Raw genomic sequence first — 18,020 nt, 5'->3', positions numbered from 1 at the left:
CGTATTTATGTACGCATTCACGAATGGTGTGTGTGTGCATGTATGTGTGCATGACAGGTATGTGTATCTATGTATATATGCATCCATGATTGTTTGTGAATGTATGTGCGTGTGCATGGTATGTGTGCATGTATAAGTGTATCCGTTGTAGGTGTGTATGTATGGAGTATGTTGTGTGTGTGTGTGTGTGTGTGTGTGTGTGTGTGTGTGTGTGTGTGTGTGTGTGTGTGTGTGTGTCTGTATGTGTCTGTGTGTATGAGCGCGTACGTGCTTGAGTCATACGTATACTCGGATTGCAAGCGGGAGCTCAAACCTTCAGCAACTCCAGAGCATAATATGCCACATCACATATGGGGGTAGAAGTTGGTAATGGTTTAGTGAATATTGATGCAAGAGGAGTCATACATCAGGTTTTCTTTTCTTAAAAACAAACAAAACAACAAAGTATTTGACCTCAACATGTTTACAATACCATTCTGATACATTTGGAATGCTAACTGGAGAATATTTGTACATTCAAATGTTTACTAATTTACATAGCTTTGCGATGGAAATTCGACTTCATCCAACAGCAAGCAATGTTACACTTTAAACACATCCATGTTCCATGTTCCTAATAAAGCAGAATATGAATAATAACGACAAGATAACAATTATTCTTGAGTTACATGATACACAAATAATAAATACTTCTTAGAAAAAGTTACACATTACACACACATATCACATAAGAAGTTCACTGGAAACTCGATAACATCTCGTTTCGTAGGATTTGAGAGACACCTGGCCAGTTTTGCCCCAGGAATACAAATTCTCTGTCCATTGCAGTCATGCTCTCAGTAGCTAAAATCGGGTGCAACCGTGCTGCTAACATCTTTGGAGGATTCTGTTTTCACGAATGTGACTCTGGAAGAAAGGGCTGCAAAAAAAGAAATGAAATTGTTATGGAAAGGAAAATGACGACAATTAAAGGAAGACTCTCAAACTGGTTGTAGGTGGATTGCATGTAGGTAAAATGTTGTCATTGTTTGACGTTAATAGGTTCATATGTACCCGAGGCAGGGAGTGATACGGTTAGTGGCACAATGCACTGTAGCTAAAGTTATGTCAGTGTAGTGTGTGATTGGTAGGTGTTGTCAGTAAGAGTAAAGGTGGTAGGGTCTGATATTGAATGTGTAGGTAATGAGGCCTCTTAGTCAATGTGGTGTGTGGTTGGCAGGTGCTGTGTGTGAGAGTAGGGGTGGCACGGTTTGCTAGTGAGTGTGTATTTAGTGAGGCCTGTTAGGCACTGTGGTGCGTAATTGGTCCGTGTTGTGTTGTGTGTGAGATTAGAAGTGGTAGGGTCCGTTATTGAGTGTATATGTGATGGTTCCTGTTAGTCAGTACAGTGTGATTGGTAGGCGTTGTCAGTGAGATTAGAAGTGGTAGGGTCCGTTATTGAGTGTATATGTGATGGTTCCTGTTAGTCAGTACAGTGTGATTGGTAGACGTTGTCAATGAGATTAGAAGTGGTAGGGTCTGTTAGTGAGTGTATAGGTGATGGTTCCTGTTAGTCAGTACAGTGTGATTGGTAGGCGTTGTCAATGAGATTAGAAGTGGTAGGGTCCGTTATTGAGTGTATATGTGATGATTCCTGTTAGTCAGTACAGTGTGATTGGTAGGCGTTGTCAATGAGATTAGAAGTGGTAGGGTCCGTTAGTGAGTGTATATGTGATGGTTCCTGTTAGTCAGTACAGTGTGATTGGTAGGCGTTGTCAATGAGATTAGAAGTGGTAGGGTCCGTTAGTGAGTGTATATGTGATGGTTCCTGTTAGTCAGTACAGTGTGATTGGTAGGCGTTGTCAATGAGATTAGAAGTGGTAGGGTCCGTTATTGAGTGTATATGTGATGGTTCCTGTTAGTCAGTACAGTGTGATTGGTAGACGTTGTCAATGAGATTAGAAGTGGTAGGGTCCGTTATTGAGTGTATATGTGATGGTTCCTGTTAGTCAGTACAGTGTGATTGGTAGGCGTTGTCAGTGAGATTGGAAGTGGTAGGGTCCGTTATTGAGTGTATATGTGATGGTTCCTGTTAGTCAGTACAGTGTGATTGGTAGACGTTCTCAATGAGATTAGAAGTGGTAGGGTCTGTTAGTGAGTGTATAGGTGATGGTTCCTGTTAGTCAGTACAGTGTGATTGGTAGGCGTTGTCAATGAGATTAGAAGTGGTAGGGTCCGTTATTGAGTGTATATGTGATGATTCCTGTTAGTCAGTACAGTGTGATTGGTAGGCGTTGTCAATGAGATTAGAAGTGGTAGGGTCCGTTAGTGAGTGTATATGTGATGGTTCCTGTTAGTCAGTACAGTGTGATTGGTAGGCGTTGTCAATGAGATTAGAAGTGGTAGGGTCCGTTATTGAGTGTATATGTGATGGTTCCTGTTAGTCAGTACAGTGTGATTGGTAGGCGTTGTCAATGAGATTAGAAGTGGTAGGGTCCGTTATTGAGTGTATATGTGATGGTTCCTGTTAGTCAGTACAGTGTGATTGGTAGGCGTTGTCAGTGAGATTGGAAGTGGTAGGGTCCGTTATTGAGTGTATATGTGATGGTTCCTGTTAGTCAGTACAGTGTGATTGGTAGACGTTCTCAATGAGATTAGAAGTGGTAGGGTCTGTTAGTGAGTGTATAGGTGATGGTTCCTGTTAGTCAGTACAGTGTGATTGGTAGGCGTTGTCAATGAGATTAGAAGTGGTAGGGTCCGTTATTGAGTGTATATGTGATGATTCCTGTTAGTCAGTACAGTGTGATTGGTAGGCGTTGTCAATGAGATTAGAAGTGGTAGGGTCCGTTAGTGAGTGTATATGTGATGGTTCCTGTTAGTCAGTACAGTGTGATTGGTAGGCGTTGTCAATGAGATTAGAAGTGGTAGGGTCCGTTAGTGAGTGTATATGTGATGGTTCCTGTTAGTCAGTACAGTGTGATTGGTAGGCGTTGTCAATGAGATTAGAAGTGGTAGGGTCCGTTATTGAGTGTATATGTGATGGTTCCTGTTAGTCAGTACAGTGTGATTGGTAGGCGGTGTCAATGAGATTAGAAGTGGTAGGGTCCGTTATTGAGTGTATATGTGATGGTTCCTGTTAGTCAGTACAGTGTGATTGGTAGGCGTTGTCAATGAGATTAGAAGTGGTAGGGTCTGTTAGTGAGTGTATAGGTGATGGTTCCTGTTAGTCAGTACAGTGTGATTGGTAGGCGTTGTCAATGAGATCAGAAGTGGTAGGGTCCGTTATTGAGTGTATATGTGATGGTTCCTGTTAGTCAGTGCAGTGTGATTGGTAGGCGTTGTCAATGAGATTAGAAGTGGTAGGGTCTGTTAGTGAGTGTATAGGTGATGGTTCCTGTTAGTCAGTGCAGTGTGATTGGTAGGCGTTGTCAATGAGATTAGAAGTGGTAGGGTCTGTTAGTGAGTGTATAGGTGATGGTTCCTGTTAGTCAGTACAGTGTGATTGGTAGACGTTGTCAATGAGATTAGAAGTGGTAGGGTCTGTTAGTGAGTGTATAGGTGATGGTTCCTGTTAGTCAGTACAGTGTGATTGGTAGGCGTTGTCAATGAGATTAGAAGTGGTAGGGTCCGTTATTGAGTGTATATGTGATGATTCCTGTTAGTCAGTACAGTGTGATTGGTAGGCGTTGTCAATGAGATTAGAAGTGGTAGGGTCCGTTAGTGAGTGTATATGTGATGGTTCCTGTTAGTCAGTACAGTGTGATTGGTAGGCGTTGTCAATGAGATTAGAAGTGGTAGGGTCCGTTAGTGAGTGTATATGTGATGGTTCCTGTTAGTCAGTACAGTGTGATTGGTAGGCGTTGTCAATGAGATTAGAAGTGGTAGGGTCCGTTATTGAGTGTATATGTGATGGTTCCTGTTAGTCAGTACAGTGTGATTGGTAGGCGGTGTCAATGAGATTAGAAGTGGTAGGGTCCGTTATTGAGTGTATATGTGATGGTTCCTGTTAGTCAGTACAGTGTGATTGGTAGGCGTTGTCAATGAGATTAGAAGTGGTAGGGTCTGTTAGTGAGTGTATAGGTGATGGTTCCTGTTAGTCAGTACAGTGTGATTGGTAGGCGTTGTCAATGAGATCAGAAGTGGTAGGGTCCGTTATTGAGTGTATATGTGATGGTTCCTGTTAGTCAGTGCAGTGTGATTGGTAGGCGTTGTCAATGAGATTAGAAGTGGTAGGGTCTGTTAGTGAGTGTATAGGTGATGGTTCCTGTTAGTCAGTGCAGTGTGATTGGTAGGCGTTGTCAATGAGATTAGAAGTGGTAGGGTCTGTTAGTGAGTGTATAGGTGATGGTTCCTGTTAGTCAGTACAGTGTGATTGGTAGACGTTGTCAATGAGATTAGAAGTGGTAGGGTCTGTTAGTGAGTGTATAGGTGATGGTTCCTGTTAGTCACTACAGTGTGATTGGTAGGCGTTGTCAATGAGATTAGAAGTGGTAGGGTCCGTTATTGAGTGTATATGTGATGGTTCCTGTTAGTCAGTACAGTGTGATTGGTAGACGTTGTCAATGAGATTAGAAGTGGTAGGGTCTGTTAGTGAGTGTGTAGGTGATGGTTCCTGTTAGTCAGTACAGTGTGATTGGTAGGCGTTGTCAATGAGATTAGAAGTGGTAGGGTCCGTTATTGAGTGTACATGTGATGATTCCTGTTAGTCAGTACAGTGTGATTGGTAGGCGGTGTCAATGAGATTAGAAGTGGTAGGGTCCGTTATTGAGTGTATATGTGATGGTTCCTGTTAGTCAGTACAGTGTGATTGGTAGGCGTTGTCAATGAGATTAGAAGTGGTAGGGTCTGTTAGTGAGTGTATAGGTGATGGTTCCTGTTAGTCAGTACAGTGTGATTGGTAGGCGTTGTCAATGAGATTGGAAGTGGTAGGGTCCGTTATTGAGTGTATATGTGATGGTTCCTGTTAGTCAGTACAGTGTGATTGGTAGGCGTTGTCAATGAGATCAGAAGTGGTAGGGTCCGTTATTGAGTGTATATGTGATGGTTCCTGTTAGTCAGTACAGTGTGATTGGTAGGCGTTGTCAATGAGATTAGAAGTGGTAGGGTCCGTTATTGAGTGTATATGTGATGGTTCCTGTTAGTCAGTGCAGTGTGATTGGTAGGCGTTGTCAATGAGATTAGAAGTGGTAGGGTCTGTTAGTGAGTGTATAGGTGATGGTTCCTGTTAGTCAGTACAGTGTGATTGGTAGACGTTGTCAATGAGATTAGAAGTGGTAGGGTCTGTTAGTGAGTGTATAGGTGATGGTTCCTGTTAGTCAGTACAGTGTGATTGGTAGGCGTTGTCAATAAGATTAGAAGTGGTAGGGTCCGTTATTGAGTGTATATGTGATGGTTCCTGTTAGTCAGTACAGTGTGATTGGTAGGCGTTGTCAATGAGATTAGAAGTGGTAGGGTCCGTTATTGAGTGTATATGTGATGGTTCCTGTTAGTCAGTACAGTGTGATTGGTAGACGTTGTCAATGAGATTAGAAGTGGTAGGGTCAGTTATTGAGTGTATATGTGATGGTTCCTGTTAGTCAGTACAGTGTGATTGGTAGACGTTGTCAATGAGATTAGAAGTGGTAGGGTCCGTTATTGAGTGTATAGGTGATGGTTCCTGTTAGTCAGTACAGTGTGATTGGTAGGCGTTGTCAATGAGATTAGAAGTGGTAGGGTCCGTTATTGAGTGTGTAGGTGATGGTTCCTGTTAGTCAGTGCAGTGTGATTGGTAGGCGTTGTCAATGAGATTAGAAGTGGTAGGGTCTGATAGTGAGTGTATAGGTGATGGTTCCTGTTAGTCAGTACAGTGTGATTGGTAGGCGTTGTCAACGAGATTAGAAGTGGTAGGTCTGTTAGTGATTGTGTAGGTGACGGTTCCTGTTAGTCAGTACAGTGTGATAGGTAGGCGTTGTCAATGAGATTAGAAGTGGTAGGGTCCGTTATTGAGTGTATATGTGATGGTTCCTCTTAGTCAGTACAGTGTGATTGGTAGGCGTTGTCAATGAGATTAGAAGTGGTAGGGTCCGTTATTGAGTGTATATGTGATGGTTCCTGTTAGTCAGTACAGTGTGATTGGTAGGCGTTGTCAATGAGATTAGAAGTGGTAGGGTCCGTTATTGAGTGTATAGGTGATGGTTCCTGTTAGTCAGTACAGTGTGATTGGTAGGCGTTGTCAATGAGATTAGAAGTGGTAGGGTCTGTTAGTGAGTGTATAGGTGATGGTTCCTGTTAGTCAGTACAGTGTGATTGGTAGGCGTTGTCAATGAGATTAGAAGTGGTAGGGTCTGTTAGTGAGTGTATATGTGATGGTTCCTGTTAGTCAGTGCAGTGTGATTGGTAGGCGTTGTCAATGAGATTAGAAGTGGTAGGGTCCGTTAGTGAGTGTGTAGGTGATGGTTCCTGTTAGTCAGTACAGTGTGATTGGTAGACGTTGTCAATGAGATTAGAAGTGGTAGGGTCCGTTATTGAGTGTATATGTGATGGTTCCTGTTAGTCAGTACAGTGTGATTGGTAGGCGTTGTCAATGAGATTAGAAGTGGTAGGGTCCGTTATTGAGTGTATATGTGATGGTACCTGTTAGTCAGTACAGTGTGATTGGTAGGCGTTGTCAATGAGATTAGAAGTGGTAGGGTCCGTTATTGAATGTGTAGGTGATGGTTCCTGTTAGTCAGTACAGTGTGATTGGTAGGCGTTGTCAATGAGATTAGAAGTGGTAGGGTCTGTTAGTGAGTGTATAGGTGATGGTTCCTGTTAGTCAGTACAGTGTGATTGGTAGACGTTGTCAATGAGATTAGAAGTGGTAGGGTCTGTTAGTGAGTGTATAGGTGATGGTTCCTGTTAGTCAGTGCAGTGTGATTGGTAGGCGTTGTCAATGAGACTAGAAGTGGTAGGGTCTGTTAGTGAGTGTATAGGTGATGATTCCTGTTAGTCAGTACAGTGTGATTGGTAGGCGTTGTCAATAAGATTAGAAGTGGTAGGGTCCGTTATTGAGTGTATATGTGATGGTTCCTGTTAGTCAGTACAGTGTGATTGGTAGGCGTTGTCAATGAGATTAGAAGTGGTAGGGTCCGTTATTGAGTGTATATGTGATGGTTCCTGTTAGTCAGTACAGTGTGATTGGTAGGCGTTGTCAATGAGATTAGAAGTGGTAGGGTCCGTTATTGAGTGTATATGTTATGGTTCCTCATAGTCAGTACAGTGTGATTGGTAGGCGTTGTCAATGAGATTAGAAGTGGTAGGGTCCGTTATTGAGTGTATAGGTGATGGTTCCTGTTAGTCAGTACAGTGTGATTGGTAGGCGTTGTCAATGAGATTAGAAGTGGTAGGGTCTGATAGTGAGTGTATAGGTGATGGTTCCTGTTAGTCAGTACAGTGTGATTGGTAGGCGTTGTCAATGAGATTAGAAGTGGTAGGGTCTGTTAGTGAGTGTGTAGGTGATGGTTCCTGTTAGTCAGTACAGTGTGATAGGTAGGCGTTGTCAATGAGATTAGAAGCGGTAGGGTCCGTTATTGAGTGTATATGTGATGGTTCCTGTTAGTCAGTACAGTGTGATTGGTAGGCGTTGTCAATGAGATTAGAAGTGGTAGGGTCCGTTATTGAGTGTATATGTGATGGTTCCTGTTAGTCAGTACAGTGTGATTGGTAGGCGTTGTCAATGAGATTAGAAGTGGTAGGGTCCGTTATTGAGTGTATATGTGATGGTTCCTGTTAGTCAGTACAGTGTGATTGGTAGACGTTGTCAATGAGATTAGAAGTGGTAGGGTCCGTTATTAAGTGTATATGTGATGGTTCCTGTTAGTCAGTACAGTGTGATTGGTAGGCGTTGTCAATGAGATTAGAAGTGGTAGGGTCCGTTATTGAGTGTATAGGTGATGGTTCCTGTTAGTCAGTACAGTGTGATTGGTAGGCGTTGTCAATGAGATTAGAAGTGGTAGGGTCCGTTATTGAGTGTATATGTGATGGTTCCTGTTAGTCAGTACAGTGTGATTGGTAGACGTTGTCAATGAGATTAGAAGTGGTAGGGTCTGTTATTGAGTGTATAGGTGATGGTTCCTGTTAGTCAGTACAGTGTGATTGGTAGGCGTTGTCAATGAGATTAGAAGTGGTAGGGTCCGTTATTGAGTGTATATGTGATGGTTCCTGTTAGTCAGTACAGTGTGATTGGCAGGCGTTGTCAATGAGATTAGAAGTGGTAGGGTCTGTTAGTGAGTGTATAGGTGATGGTTCCTGTTAGTCAGTACAGTGTGATTGGTAGGCGTTGTCAATGAGATTAGAAGTGGTAGGGTCTGTTAGTGAGTGTATAGGTGATGGTTCCTGTTAGTCAGTGCAGTGTGATTGGTAGGCGTTGTCAATGAGATTAGAAGTGGTAGGGTCTGTTAGTGAGTGTATAGGTGATGGTTCCTGTTAGTCAGTACAGTGTGATTGGTAGGCGTTGTCAATGAGATTAGAAGTGGTAGGGTCCGTTATTGAGTGTATATGTGATGGTTCCTGTTAGTCAGTACAGTGTGATTGGTAGGCGTTGTCAATGAGATCAGAAGTGGTAGGGTCCGTTATTGAGTGTATATGTGATGGTTCCTGTTAGTCAGTACAGTGTGATTGGTAGGCGTTGTCAATGAGATTAGAAGTGGTAGGGTCCGTTATTGAGTGTATATGTGATGGTTCCTGTTAGTCAGTACAGTGTGATTGGTAGACGTTGTCAATGAGATTAGAAGTGGTAGGGTCCGTTATTGAGTGTATATGTGATGGTTCCTGTTAGTCAGTACAGTGTGATTGGTAGGCGTTGTCAATGAGATTAGAAGTGGTAGGGTCCGTTATTGAGTGTATAGGTGATGGTTCCTGTTAGTCAGTACAGTGTGATTGGTAGGCGTTGTCAATGAGATTAGAAGTGGTAGGGTCCGTTATTGAGTGTGTAGGTGATGGTTCCTGTTAGTCAGTACAGTGTGATTGGTAGGCGTTGTCAATGAGATTAGAAGTGGTAGGGTCTGTTAGTGAGTGTATATGTGATGGTTCCTGTTAGTCAGTACAGTGTGATTTGTAGGCGTTGTCATTGAGATTAGAAGTGGTAGGGTCCGTTATTGAGTGTATAGGTGATGGTTCCTGTTAGTCAGTACAGTGTGATTGGTAGGCGTTGTCAATGAGATTAGAAGTGGTAGGGTCCGTTATTGAGTGTACATGTGATGGTTCCTGTTAGTCAGTACAGTGTGATTGGTAGGCGTTGTCAATGAGATTAGAAGTGGTAGGGTCCGTTATTGAGTGTATATGTGATGGTTCCTGTTAGTCAGTACAGTGTGATTGGTAGGCGTTGTCAATGAGATTAGAAGTGGTAGGGTCCGTTATTGAGTGTATATGTGATGGTTCCTGTTAGTCAGTACAGTGTGATTGGTAGGCGTTGTCAATGAGATTCTAAGTGGTAGGGTCCGTTATTGAGTGTATAGGTGATGATTCCTGTTAGTCAGTACAGTGTGATTGGTAGGCGTTGTCAATGAGATTAGAAGTGGTAGGGTCCGTTATTGAGTGTATAGGTGATGATTCCTGTTAGTCAGTACAGTGTGATTGGTAGGCGTTGTCAATGAGATTAGAAGTGGTAGGGTCCGTTATTGAGTGTATAGGTGAGTATGTGAAGCTATATGATAATCGAATAACGTCTTACGCATAACGAATAACGTCTTATCCGTTAAGTTCCTCGTGTAGCTTCCATGCAAGTTCATAGTCTCTCTTATCAGACCACGGCGGGTCCTCCGGATCGTCTATATCCGGAGCCCAGACATTGTCTTCTGTTATTCCACAGGCAGACCCTCCTGTAGATGATTCACACTCGGGACACGTGACCTCCTCGTGAGGTCTGTCACACTCACTCATGGCATAAACATGGCCTGGGTAAAGGTAATACAACCATACATTATGGTGTCTGCACAAGTGTAACCAACAGTAATGTAACCAACAATAACCAATAATGTAGTCCACTCTTGTTCGATAGTTTAAACTTGGTTAGTTTTTATCATTGTTCAGTTAGAATCTACTAAAGTCAGTCCACTAAAGACGACATCTGACAATGTGTAAACATCATCATAAGACATACTCCAATACAAACAAGAAAAGTAAGAACATGTGCTCTATACAAGTTGTACAAATATACAAAACACACAATATACCGACCTTCTTTGCATTTGTACCAGTGACCCTGTTTCATGTCAATCGCTTCTACAATCACGACCCTCTCTTCATCACATGCTCCAATCTTGGATTCTGATACATGGCCCTTGACCTCTTCCACCAGTACCTTGGCATCGGACAGAACTGATTCGTGCGTCTCCGAAGAGGCTAGGCGCTGAATCATATCGTGAATCCGCATATTCATGTCAGCACTACTACCCTTCCTGTCTGAGTCAATCAAGTGGGATGCTGTAATGAGGTATCGGCTCATAGATAGTCGTTTCATCTCGCCATCACTATCCTGCCTCTCCTGCTTCCCAAAACAAGACCTTGGAACTAGAAGCCATTCCTTGAAGGCATGTATGGCTCTTAGAAGTTGCTCATACAGATGAGAGCTATTCTTGGCGGCATCTGATCTTACAAGTTTCTCTAGGCCAAGTACTCTCTCCATGATTCGCAACTGACTGACCTGTGCCGACAAGTGACCCTCCGACGGAAAAAGACTGGTAGTTGTCAATCGTTCTACGATTACCCTGTCTGAGCCTTGAAATCTGTTTCGCATCGACAAAATCATTTGTTGCAAATCCCGCACTCTTCGTCCATTTTCTCTGACCTTCAGTTTGGCCTTTTCAATATCTGAAAGAGTTCCTTTGATGATGTTCACATAACGCTGGTTCCGCCTAATGGGAGTCTTGCAGATTGGGCATTTTTTAAGTTCCACAACAGTTTTTTCGACGTCTCCCGAATCTCCTTCCATGTATTTATCCATGGCTTTCACGTCAAATATGTGAGAGCACTCTTCCAGTTGAATGAGCCTGTTGTTCCCTGAGATTTCGGTTCCAAAGGCTTCCAGAGCTTTCGATATTTCTTCTGGGTTGCATTCCTTGCATACGTTTGGACACGGGGCATCGCAAAGTCCAATGCAAGGATGACGACATTTTAATTTCTTCCTACATATGGCATTGCACTTTTCCCTCTTGCACATGTCTCCACAGGTTGACGTGCATTTGGAATGTCTACATGCTATGTCACAGGGTTTTGAACAGGGAACACACGGATCTCCACAGGCTAAAGTGCATGTACGGTGACTGCATCTATTCTCACATGGTGTCTCACATGGAGGACAACTGTTGCATGTTGACAGACATTCATGGCCACATATTAGGATTTCTGTGCATTTTGCAGTACACGGCTGGTGTAGCCTCCCCCTGTGACAGGATCCGCATGTGCCTTGGCATATATGGCCACAAGTCAGTTGGACCTTACAGGGATAGTTGCATGGTTCAGTATCCTTCCTTCCACAGGCAACAGAAGAAGAGTGGCCACATGGTTTAGTAACAGTGATAGGCTCAAGGCATTGGTACCGTCCAGCATCAGTATGACAAGGAATCACCTGTGTGTGTCCACATGCTTGTAGTTTCACCTGCACGGGAACTTCACATGGAGGGCATGGTTTGTAGCAAAGCTCACTGCAGCCTGAATGCCCATTCTTGCAAACTTTCCCACATGGTTTTAAACAAGGCGATTCAATGTGATGAGGGTCATTTGAATGACACATCTTCGTGCAAACGTGACCACATGGTAGTCGGTAATCGCACTGTCTCTCACATCCACCTTCGGGAGCACTTGCAAAGTCTGTTGGATCAAGAGCCTCAATGCAAGCCGTTTCCGGGTGTCGTTGACAGCTCAGGACCAAGGCAGGGCCAAGGTAATCACAAATCATTGCCTTTTTACATATTTCCTTCCATAGGTCACTGTGTTCCGCAATGTGTGTAAAGTTGCCAATGACATAAAGACCAATCTTTGCCCTTGACAATGCAACACAGACACGATTCTCTTCTTTCAGAAATCCTATAGAGCCTTTGTTTCCACTTCTTACTAGTGACAAGAGTACTATGTCATTTTCTTCTCCCTGATAACTGTCCACTGCTACAACGCTCACATCTGTTATTTGTTGCTTCTTCAATGCGAATCGGAGGCGACCTATTTGCGCTGAGTAAGTGGAGAGAATGGTGATGTGCTCGTTTTGATAGCCTTGCTTTAAGAGGTACTTGCAGAGGCCAGCGAGGTATTCTGCTTCATGAGAGTTCTCAAAGCTTTTAGTCTCCTCATCGAAGGAATGTGGATGTTGATGTTCAATGAAGTAGATATTTCTGCTTACTCCCCTTACGTTGCCATATGCTTTCACAACATCGTGGTCCTTCAACTGTGGGTATATAGGCCGAATAATTTCAGCTATCTCGGGCCGCATTCTGTGCTGCCATTCTAAAGTATCACAGTGTAGACCAGATTTTACCATCCTTTCAAACAATGAAATTTCAAGGTTGTACTTTTTTGCAAGCTCATGCACTGTGGGGTTGGGTCTAAGTTGCTTGTGATCTCCAATCAGTATGAGATGTTCACACCCTTTACTCAAAGTACCAATAACATGGGCTTCTAGAACTTCAGCGGCTTCTTCAATGATGATTATCCTGGGTCCTATCTCATTCAGTATTTTTTGATACCTTGCCGCAGCTGTTGTGGTCATTCCAATGACGTCAGTCTCTGCTAATATGAGTTTATCACCTTGCAACGAAACTTCCTGGAATCGAAAAGAACAGTTTTCATATTCTTCTTCTTTCAGAGTAATTTCTTCCCACGCGTGTTCACAAAATAGATCAACCCAAAACCGATACAAACGCCACCTGTCTTTGTGCGGTAGCTTCCATATGTCGTTGAGACTTGTTTCTTCATCCCTTGTCATTGAGTCAAATGATGTGATTTTCTCCATTAAACTTTGTTTAAGTTTCCTTTTCTTTTGAAGTGTTTCCACCTGCTTTCTTCTCTCTTGTGCTGAGTAAAACCGAGACACCGTGCCGTCTCCTAGTTTTGTGACATTGAAGGCTACATATTTCTGTGTAACTTGATCTTCTGTCTCAGGTAGTTCATTCTCATCCATGGTGTCTTCTGTGTCAAAGTCGAAGTCAAGATCTAATATTTGTAGTAAGTCTTGAACTATTTGGTGTCTGTTTCTTGGCAAGTCATAGTCAGATAAACTGACCCCCTTTTCACCACTATCTTCCTCATCACTGTCATCTTCCGTTCTGCAACTCTGATCGCTGGTCCTGTCTGTTAAGGCTAAATCAGCATCAATGCGAAGCCACTTCAGTATGATAGGCCCTCTTGGTGACAGATCCTCTTGTGGAAATTGCCTTCTCAACTTCTCGTCCATGAAGCTTCTCAAACAGTTCTCGTGAAGGATTTCTCGCTTGGCTACCTCAAGTTTAGCTGCACTTAAATGAATTGTCCTCTTCAAAGATTTCATCTTTCTTAATATGGCCATTTTCGCTTCATGGATATGAGATGGCACTGCTTTCTGTTTCTTTATTCCATCCCTGGCATATTTAAGAGAGTGTCTCTTCATCAGTTCTGTCGTGAAACGCCCTCCGACACGAATAAGTTTACCCTCAAAAACTTTCAACAGTCCTGCCAGAAACTGGTCCAGGGCATGATTGGTGTAACATACTACAAGAACAGGTAGATGTTTTTGCCCACGAAGCCAGACGTCTGAGTTATGTAGAAGAGTCTTCAAAATGTGTGTGCCAAGGTAGGTTTTTCCGGTTCCAGGAGGCCCCTGTATCAACGCAAACTCTTTAGTCAGAGCATTATGTAATGCTTTTAACTGGGAAGCATCTAATCCATCAATCTGAGGCCAAGAGCCTTTATCCTGAATCTTCACATTTCGAGCACACTTTGATTTTTTCAAAGATGTTTCAGTGTTGTCTCTCTCCCTTCTGTCGGAGACTTTGAACGCCTCATCTAAAAGGGGTTGAAGATCATACAGAGCATCTTTTTGTTCTTGCAAATAGAGAGGTTCCTTCACAATGTTTACACATTGTACTATATATTCCTGGAAAGGCAGGGTACTTCCAGACAGATCTTTCATACAAATCAAAACATCCTTATAAGCTTCAAAATATGCAGGTGATTCTACCATATCAAAGCAAACACCTCTTGATCTGTATGCGGAATATGGTACATCTGACAGAAACCTCACATCAACCAGTCCCTGTTTTAGACTTTCAGGATCTCGACTGTCAACAGTTGCAAAGAGGACATCGTCAGTGAATCTATCTGATGACAAACACAGCAGGGAGCCATAGATCAATCTTTGACTTGATTCCCACTTGACCCTTTTCAGATGTGTGGTGGAAAAGGCAAGCCTATAGCAAAGACCATTGGATGAACAGACAGGACGCAAAATGTGTACATCGACATATGTCCTATAGTCTGTAAAAGTGTCCGTGTCGGCCCTTTTGAATGCTTGAATGTTTTTCTTCAGAGGCATAATGACATCAGCTCTGAAGAGGCGGAACTGGCATTCAAGATAGTGTTCCAGATCTTTGAATCTAGTTCCCACTTTATTGCGCAGAAGGAAGATCTCCTCAGTTCCGTCGAGTTCCTCCTTTCTCGGGATGACTGGAAGATCACGGAAGCTTTCTGGAGGGGTGCCAAACTCTTCATCTTCATCCATGTCCTGCTTGGATGTTGATGCATTCATTTCAAGTGTTTCTGGTTTAGTTAACAGCAGAAGTTCATCTAATTCCTCTGCACATTTAATGACATTAACATCTTTTATGCCATTTCTTACCATCAAGCCACGTGACAGTAGAGCAAGGGTGTCCACAACCGGCCACCCGTCAGATGGCATACGTTTCAAAATCTCTCTGAAGATCGGAAAACTCTCAAAAGTCACTCGTCTTATGTCATTTGGATCCATACGTGGCAGAACATTTGCGTACGATGTTCGAAAAAATGGGGTAGTAACAACTTTACTAAGTATGTCATTGATCCACTCTGGCATTGATTCACAGTGAACTACTTTACTCAAACTAGACACAATCAGTTTGAAGTCTTTTGGCGACAGGTCCTTTCTGCAGAGCAAAGTTTTAAAACCTTTTACGTCCTGATTGATATGTGTTATTATTACTAATGGTTCACAGTCCTGCAATCCCTTCAGTGAAGAAAGAGTCAGCCTTCGTGGTCTACCATGAATTTGACTGAAAGACAAATGTTTAGATGCATTATCAAATTGAGGAGTGAACAGTTGAGTGATTTGTTACTGATTCCTGACAGAGACCGTTGACTTTGAACACCATTTTTAATGACAATGTGAAAAGAATCATTCCATGTTTATTATTGATATTTGCTACTTCTAGATTTGTTTACTTTCGAACTTGTGTATTGTTTTTCTTACCTTGAACGTGACATTCTGAAGTCTGCACCACCCTGGGAATCTAGATTGAGAAAAAACTGAACTGAACAGATGCCATTATTCCATGTAACAATTAAATGCGTCAGATTTTTACCCTTATGGATTAGTAGAGAAAATGGAAAACAAAATGATAAATCTCGTAATATCTTAACTGATGATGTTTAATCATCCCAAAATGAATATCATGGTGAAAAGATAATTCTACCTGTTGACTCTGGGTCAACACTGGAGGATGGATCGTCTTCAGCCTCTTGTGGATCAGGAGGATCAACCGATGAAGAGTGGCTGCTGTCATCATCCTCGGTGCCCTCCTCTCGCACGCTCACGTTCACATCTGGCAGTACGCGACAGTCTACAGGAGCCGGGTCGATGAGGGATGTCCCAGCCTTCTGGATCATCTCCTCTGGAATGCTCAGTTCAACAGTAACAGTAACCTCTTTACCAGCAATCATCTTGAATACAGACTCTTCGCTTAATAGTTCTTTGACAATGTTATCAAACTGTCCATTTTCAATTGATTCTAGCAGTGTTTGCACAGAATTACTCGTTGTTGGCCGTAACTCTATTACAATGGACCCTGGTGTTATCAAGTCAATGGCGTAGTTTAACCGATCAAAAAGGTTGTGTAGGTTTTGCTGGAGTCCTGTCCTAGGGCGGTGGTAATTGGCAAACACGGCATCCATTGCTGATTGATTTCCTTCGATATCTATTGTGATCCTGACTTTCTCTTTGTGCGCTGAAATTTAAAATCAAAAGATCACATGCGTGAGCGTGTGGACGTGTTACTGATTTGAAAATATTTGTTCATCATGAATATTTGAACGCCTGAAATTTACACATTGAAAAACTGTCATTGATGCTTTCCTTAGGTGCTCCTTTCTTCGGTTTGGTGTAATCCCATTAAACACTTGCTTCAGAAAACTATTACATACTTAGAAAAGTTATGGCGCTCTATTGATAACAAATCCTATATTTATCCACAAGCAATCGTACCGTTCCTTAATTTTCATGAAATTCTGAAATATAATTCCATAACTGGATTACAATGTACTCACGTTCTGTTAAAGGTTCTGCAGAAGTGTTGTACTTAATGTTGACCTTTGTATTCCGTTCCATGTAGAAGCTTCGGACTTTGCCTCCAGGTAGCATGACATTAAGGGTATTTGACGACCCAACCATGACCACTGATGTCGTGTTAGCTTGATCGTCCTCATCTGCATCCTCATCATCAAGCCCAGAGGTAGTCGCCTCACTTCCCAAATCAAAACTCTCTTCTGGAATATGACACTCCTGTGTAGAACATGCACCGTCTGTTTCAGTGTTTTCCTGAAACCTCTCTTTCAAGTCAATACACTCTGTGTTGTTTGAAGATGCGCTTTCACCCACTGTACATTCAGGGCAAGCATCTGGTGACTCAACGGCACACTCCACATCAATAGAACATGGGCTGTGGTTGAGAGTGTTCTTTGGTCCGAACATGACATGGGAAGCATCACTTACTTCACACACTGATTCACCTACATCACGCATGGACATTTCAGCAGATGGTATGCCTGTTTTGTTTCACTGCGCTCTTGTTTAACGTTTCCTGAAAATATCAGCTGATGTAAATGATGTTGCATTTTGAAAATGTAAGAAATCATGAAGTATAGAGTATTCCATAGAACATCTCCGACGATAGTAGCATACATCATCTAACCAAGCATTTACCTCACTGTAGATCTGTCTATCATCGATATTATTGTACGTCTTCATACCGTTTTACTAAACAACGTTATACCACGTCTAGTTACTATAACCTTAGACCCGTGAAAATCCGTGTTAGTTTTGATCTACAGTAACCCATGCTTGTCGTAAGAGGCGACCAACGGGATCGAGCTGTCAGCCTCAGTCAGTGTCGTCGTATAGCAACTACGTGAGTGAGTGAGTGAGTTTAGTTTTACGTCGCACTTAGCAATATTCCAGCTATATGGCGACGGTCTGTAAATAATCGAGTCTGGACCAGACAATCCAGTGATCAACAACATGAGCATCGATCTGCGCAATTGGGAACCGATGACATGTGTCAACCACGTTAGCTAGTCTGACCACCCGATCCCGTTAGTCGCCTCTTACGACAAGCATAGTCACCTTTTATGGCAAGCATGGGTTGCTGAAAGCCTATTCTACCCCGGGACCTTCACGGGTCAGCAACTACGTAGATGGACGCTGTTGACCACGGGACTGTCGTCTGATCCAGACTCGATTATTTGCAGACCCCAGCCACTTAGCTTAGACACTGATGAGCGCGCCGAAAAATAACCTCATAAGACCCAGTAGAAGGTATATATGATATTTATTTTCACCCTTCCGAGTTCATACACTTTCTACATACATTCAAACCGGTCTCGATAGAGTGCTCTCCCTTACACCGTGTATTTAGGTGCGGAAATACATCACGAAAACACTGACCATACGTCAGAGGTGTTTTCCAGTAACTGTTTGTAAATAGCACTTGTTATAGAAATTATATGGCCACAATGTATAAAATCAACTGCCGATTTACGCATTAGCTTAGCTGTGGGCAGTATTAACATTGTCAATAATTATGTTAATG

The 18,020-nt window shown here is 42.7% G+C and overlaps 1 protein-coding gene across 1 annotated transcript; it reads right to left on the bottom strand.

Annotated features, from left to right (window-relative positions):
• Window positions 1-447: 447 nt before the first annotated feature.
• On the bottom strand, window positions 448-17,012 carry LOC137281498 (NFX1-type zinc finger-containing protein 1-like). Its single transcript, XM_067812756.1, has 6 exons — window positions 16,480-17,012; window positions 15,630-16,160; window positions 15,407-15,446; window positions 10,174-15,209; window positions 9,668-9,890; window positions 448-919 (listed from the first exon to the last, which is right to left on the bottom strand). Exons 1-5 carry the CDS (start codon window positions 16,958-16,960, stop codon window positions 9,685-9,687), a joined length of 6,294 nt encoding a protein of 2,097 aa, XP_067668857.1. The 5' UTR covers window positions 16,961-17,012; the 3' UTR covers window positions 448-919; window positions 9,668-9,684.
• Window positions 17,013-18,020: the final 1,008 nt, after the last annotated feature.

The sequence above is a fragment of the Haliotis asinina genome, chromosome 4 (assembly GCF_037392515.1).
Source record: "Haliotis asinina isolate JCU_RB_2024 chromosome 4, JCU_Hal_asi_v2, whole genome shotgun sequence".
NCBI lineage: Eukaryota > Metazoa > Mollusca > Gastropoda > Lepetellida > Haliotidae > Haliotis > Haliotis asinina.
The sequence above is the reverse complement of the archived record's forward strand: the minus strand, read 5'-3'. Positions and strand labels throughout refer to the sequence as shown.

Excerpts from the sequence above, each read along its gene's own strand:
- LOC137281498 (XM_067812756.1), bottom strand. The coding sequence starts at position 16,960 with ATGTCCATGCGTGATGTAGGTGAATCAGTGTGTGAAGTAAGTGATGCT. Across the intron at positions 16,161-16,479 it reads TGCAGAACCTTTAACAGAAC|CGCACAAAGAGAAAGTCAGG; the intron begins GTGAGTACATTG and ends TTTAAATTTCAG. Across the intron at positions 9,891-10,173 it reads CTGGTACAAATGCAAAGAAG|GCCATGTTTATGCCATGAGT; the intron begins GTCGGTATATTG and ends ACCTTTACCCAG.